The sequence below is a fragment of the Rutidosis leptorrhynchoides genome, chromosome 10 (assembly GCF_046630445.1).
Source record: "Rutidosis leptorrhynchoides isolate AG116_Rl617_1_P2 chromosome 10, CSIRO_AGI_Rlap_v1, whole genome shotgun sequence".
Classification (NCBI taxonomy): domain Eukaryota; kingdom Viridiplantae; phylum Streptophyta; class Magnoliopsida; order Asterales; family Asteraceae; genus Rutidosis; species Rutidosis leptorrhynchoides.
In genome coordinates, this window is record NC_092342.1 from 241,313,279 (window position 1) to 241,319,244 (window position 5,966).

The window sequence follows — 5,966 nt, forward strand, 5'->3', positions numbered from 1 at the left end:
TATCTGTGAGTCTTCACTTGATGAGTTTATTTTTTTTTTCCAGAAGTCTAAGCAAAACGTGTACCTTAGAAGGCGATCGTAATTTAAAGAGGAAGCAACGCAGTAAGTTCTCATTAAATCACCATATTGATGTTTTATACTTAAGATTATGAGATTTTTTACAGAGATAAAACATGTTCATGGAGTTTGTATTATAAGAAGCATGATAAATAAATTATAAAAAAAAAACAAAACTAGATTTATATGTGAATATTTCGGTCCGGTTCATTTTCGGTTTTTTACGTGTCACGCTACCAAATATACATTCATAATTTATAATTTATAATAAAATAATAAAATAATAATAATTTATTATTTATTATCCGCGTATCCATTCCATTCCATTAATAATAAAACAAATTCAAAAGATAACTGCAAACCCTAAAAGTAAATTACATGTTTCATGTGCTAATAGGTATCAATCGATCGGTTGGATGCGCATCTCTCCTGCGAACCCTGATTCAAGATTACATGGAAGATTTGATAATCACTAAAACCTAACTACAGATATACGAACTCTAATCCCCAATTACAATCTTTACAATTACAAGGTAACATCTCATTCCAATCGATGTAATTATGTGATATGAATTTGTTATATGTATTTGTTACATAATAAGATAAATATCTTTTATACCTGTTTCATATGTTATGTATTTGATATAAGGTGCATTTTTGTTCAATTATGTTCTGCTCTGCTATATGTTTGATTGTAAAGGATTATCTTTTTTTTTTTTTTTTTTTTTTTTTTTCGTGCTTTAGGTACATATCCAATCAAGCACTCAAACAATTGGAATGGTAGCAGCAATGAAGAAATGGAGAAACTGAAGATGGAAGAAACGATGAAGAATAAATGTATCCGAAGCTTCTTAATATTTGGGAGGTGGCTTTAATGCATTCAAAGCAATTAAGAAGATGGGCGTGATATTGTTTGTAGGCGAATCATTTAATAAAACTAAAGCGTATTCAAGAAGCTTTAGAGTTCCAATGAATGGCTAAGTTGTTCTTTGGAACTCTTCATGCTGGGGCTTCCATTAAAGCAAACCCTGCAGTTTTTGTCTTGAATTCATTTGTGCAGTTTTAGTATTGTAGTTGTCATATGTTAATAGGAAATTCATCAAGAAGTGTTATGTTTTTGAATTGTGAATAATATTGATTATTAACTGTGGAAGTATTGAAATGGTTTAAAACTTTATAGTAATTGCTCACTATGTAATAATAAACTAATATTAAAATTGATGCACAATGCCATACTCCTTTAGATTGTAAGTGCTAAGCTAATTAAGTGCATTTGGTTCGTTTTGTATTTGGATTATTGCCTAGGATATATACGACCATAGTTTATGGTAGTTAACATAAAAATTGATACGGTGAGAGGGACCTTCTGATAACTATACTAGATGTTGCATTGTCATGTACTCATGTTCATGGTAGACAACAAAGAGTAGGAGGCTAGCTTATGTCATAAACATTAGTATAAAATTAGTGGCCTTTTGAATTTGGGTTCGGTGTGTTTTGTGACTCCAAAGAAGGTTCCTCAGTGAGTATTTTTTAGGTTTTGTATTTTGAAGGGAAAATTTTATTTATTTGTAGCTTTTATTTATTTATTTATTTAATTCCTTGAATTAATTACACATGCAACTGTTGAACTCATTTAGCATTACACTCAACTGTTCCACTTACTACGTTTCTTGGATTGTTGGCTACTGGAACCACAAGTTACTCTTTAAAGATTTGGACGATTAAAAATTATTATTTATAGATCTGGACGATAAAACCGGTAACGACTATTATCATGTAACACATTAAGTGCAAGAGTCATTCCTTGAACGTAAAGTTTTCAGTATTCTATTTTAAAAGCTGTATCCATCCTATTGAATGTGGCTTTCATTTTGTTCATAGCAGTTGACCATCAATGGGTAGGGTATGAAGCTCAAATTAATGGACAATTTCATACTTAGTTTGCTGAATTTATATGTACCATAGCCAAAACTAAACCGAGTACTTAAGGCTCTATTTTCGGGTAATGGGTTGACTGTTTTGTTTTTTTAGAGAAACTGAAAACACATCTTTTGTCATATACATATCACTAATATTATGTATTACTCCATTCGTTCCGAAAAAAGTGTCCTCCAACAAAAAAAAACTTCAATCTAAGATAAGTTGTTAACATTTTATTTTGTCATTCATTTGATATGTTATATGTTATTCGAATTAATTAGCTTCATTAACCAGACAAGTGAGAGAAGAACTTATGAGTAATATTTTGCTGACATACATATATAAAAAAGTAGTACATGAATTCAATGACATTTTAATATTATTTTGAGTAATTTACATTACTACTGTAACTTGAATCGATTTATTATAAATCTAAGTATCTAACAAATACTATATAAAATATACATATTGTCTCTGTCCGATTGTTTGTTATAATTTAGCAATATTTGTTTTCAATCATCAATTTTGATGTTTGATTTTGTTATATGATATGTTCTTATTGTGTTTGAAAATTCACAGTTGGTAGAATTGCTTGAGTTTTTTATTTATTTATATAGTTATCAAATTTTGAAGCTTGATTTCGTTATTTGATATGTCCTATTCGGTTTATATAAATATAAATGAACAAAGCTTGATTTCATTATTTGATTGGAAAAAGTATCCTCAATTTGGGCAGGTGCATAATAGATCGTTTATGCAACAGTTTACTTAAGTTATAGTATTAAATTTTAAATTTTGTATATTTGTAAGTTTGATCTTTAATGCATTTGCTGACTGACATGATGCTGAAGAATGCTAGCCACAAATATTGTATACTCTCACAGGCCCTTAGATCACCCAATCGTAGGTATTCGAATTTCGTTGAACCTAATAAAAATCTTAGTCATGGCCTGATGGGTGGCGTATATGCTTTTGATTTAGCTGGTGTTTAGTCCTAGGTAGCAGTAGTAACACTCTACTGATACACAATTAGCAATAAAAATCTTTGTAATTATAATTTTTCAAACTTTTGGTTTAACATACATAATGTTTCTTGGTGAATTACCTACAGATTGAAGAGGTACTTGAAAAAGCGATTTGAATATGCTGTGTTTGTGCTCTTCTAAATTGTTAACAATTCTCGTATCATATGTGCAGTGTAAATCTTGATACACTGAAGGATCTTTTTGGCTTTGACCTTCTCACCAGGTACTTATTGGATATACTTTATATGTATGAACATTTTACTTGTGTGTGGTACCAATTTGTAGAACTGATATATTAGTTTTTGCTGAAAGATTATTATCAGCTTTATAAACAATATGGATGGGTGGATGCAGTTCCTACTCTTTGGAAGAGATATGCAAGAATTTCCCGTTCTATACCAAATATTTATGTTCATAAACAGTTTGCTTATAGTATGGTTATGATTAACTACATTCATTTGGGTTCACTTTAATTATGATTTTATTTAAATGTATGTCGCCTGTGTAGGGTGCATTGTGCGGAAAGTGGTGAAGAAAGTTTAGAGACGGAATGAGTATATTCTCTAGCATGCCACGTATCACACGAGGTGAATGTGGCATGTGGGAGTTGGGACTGAAGCACGTAAGTTATATAAAGTTATCACACATGTCAGGTCATCTTTGCTTCATGGGCTCTTAGCTTGGTGCCCACGGTTTGATACGTCTATATATATTAGTTAATGTCTATCTATATACATATTAGTTAATGATTAGTAAGAAGGGAACGAGGTGTATACGATCAAAATCAAAAACTCAGTTCGCACAAAACCCTAAAGCTCAAATTTATATAATCCAAAAAATCAAATTCTTTATACATCGATTCAATCCAATTCATAATGAAGTTCCAAATCGAAGATGTAACAGTTAATTTCCCCTACGATCAACAACGTGTTAAAAGGAGGAGGACATTATCATCAGAGATCCCACACGAGATACTTTGGTCGGAGATACTACCACGACTTCCGGCCAAAAGCGTACTCCGTTTCAAAAGTGTTTCTAAACAATGGTACTCGTTGCTAACATCACAAATGTTCAAAAACACACACTTTAATCACATAACCAACAACGATCGTCAAAACCCTAACAAAATTCTTCTACTGTCTTCATCATCATGCGAGTTCCGTACCATAGACTGCGAATCACCCGAACTTTCTGTAACTCGTAACCCTCGTCCGTTACCGTTCACACCACCACGTCCTAAAAAAGTTGTGATATTAGCATCCTGTCATGGACTGGTTTGTGCAGGCGTGTTAACAAACAGTGACAGTGATTATTTTTCCGATTTGATATTGTGGAATCCGTTAACGAGTGAGTTCAAGACATTGTCGAAAACCAATTACAACAAGGAGTGTTACGCTGACGACAGCTGCCAACGATTCGGGTTGTATTATAGCTCGTTTGATAACGACTACAAGCTTATATCTATAACAAAAAACTTTGATGTATACGGCTACTCGTTGAAAAACGACTCATGGCGAAACATGGTTGATTCAACAAACAGTCTTAAGAAGATACTGTACTTGATATATAAATGTTGGAGGCTATGTACTTGGTTGGATGAAAGTCTGTTTTTCATAAAACAGGACATTATAGGATACGGTATATATGGTCCATGGGAGTGTGCAATCGTAAGGTTCGACACCAAGACGGAAAGGTTCACCGAGATACGAGTTCCTTATATTTTCAACAAGTTGGATGACTGGGGGCGTGCAACTAGTTACTTTCTCACGGTACAAAGAGGAAAACTTCATTATTATTTGCAGTATGACACTAGTTCGACACATACGTTTCTGAAAGGGTGGAGTTTGAATGAAGTCGGTAAAAGTTGGTCATGTGTAGAAACTTATATGCTGTCGGGTCTTATAAACAACAGTATACGGCCGCTGTACTTGATGAGGAACAAAGATTGGGTGATGAAGGGTTTTACTGGTACAGAATGTTGTGTTTATAGAGTAAGTCTTAATGGTGATGAGAAAACAAATACTACAAGAGACGGTGATGGTACGTGCACAACGTCTACACAAGTTAACTGGAACAACGTCACGGATGATATCACCCATGAAGTGAGATACATGGCCCAAGAAGTGAGATACATAGAGACGTTTGTGTCACCCAATCAATATGTGTAACCAACCGTTGGCTCATTTTGTTTTGCTGCAATAATGCATGTGATCATCATCTTAATTAATTTTGGTTTGGTTGGTTTATTGAGTGCTACTGTACGTACTTTCCTAATGAGATAAAACGGTCAATTTTATATGGATCGTTAATCACAAGTTACTCCTTATCAAACGAGTCCTAGATGCAAAAAGTCATTATTGTCTACTCGAGATGCCAACAGGTACTACTGGTAAAACAATCGCAACATTATTATCGTTAATCACAAGTAGTGTTACTCCTTATCAAAACCTAGCTAGTAATATATCCTGTGAAACTGTTATATTGTAATCGTACGAGTACATGAAATGGAAAAACCCTGGCGGAATTGAAAATGCTACATAAGTATCAAGTCGATTGTATCGGTCCGTCTGTCTGTGAATTGAAGATGATCGTCTAGGAAGAATTTGTGTGTGAATCCTGAGTTTGCTTTGTCCGGAAATCGGGATTCGGTTGATGCTGGATGTATGAAACTTACTGCGAGTTGGGCCCGAGCTTTGGCGATTGAGAATCCATATGTGAAGACTTGTGATATCATTGAAAGGTATGAGAAAGAGAAATAGAAAGCTGGCTCGGGTTGAGTCGAGACCCCAATGGGGTAGGGTCAAACGGGTCATGGGTCGAACAGGTCTCAAAATTCAAACGGGTCGGTTCGAGAGCCATTTTTCCTTGTAATTTTTTTCTTTAATGAAATTTATTTTTTTTAAACTATCTATTAATTCTTTTTTAATATTTTATAATATGTTCATTCATAAATATATATAT

At 33.4% G+C, this 5,966-nt stretch overlaps 1 protein-coding gene and 1 long non-coding RNA gene across 2 annotated transcripts; both read left to right on the forward strand.

Annotated features, from left to right (window-relative positions):
* LOC139871553 (uncharacterized) lies at positions 1-1,216 on the forward strand. Its single transcript, XR_011766672.1, has 3 exons — positions 1-102; positions 455-590; positions 802-1,216. It is a non-coding gene; the product is annotated as an uncharacterized lncRNA (long non-coding RNA).
* Positions 1,217-3,880: 2,664 nt separating this feature from the next.
* Positions 3,881-5,173, forward strand: LOC139870906 (putative F-box/LRR-repeat/kelch-repeat protein At1g11620). The gene has a single exon (XM_071858669.1). The coding sequence runs from the start codon at positions 3,881-3,883 to the stop codon at positions 5,171-5,173; it is 1,293 nt and encodes a 430-aa protein (XP_071714770.1).
* The last annotated feature ends 793 nt before the right edge of the window (positions 5,174-5,966 follow it).

Bases quoted from the DNA above. Each gene is read 5' to 3' on its own strand.
- LOC139870906 (XM_071858669.1), top strand. From the start codon at position 3,881: ATGAAGTTCCAAATCGAAGATGTAACAGTTAATTTCCCCTACGATCAA.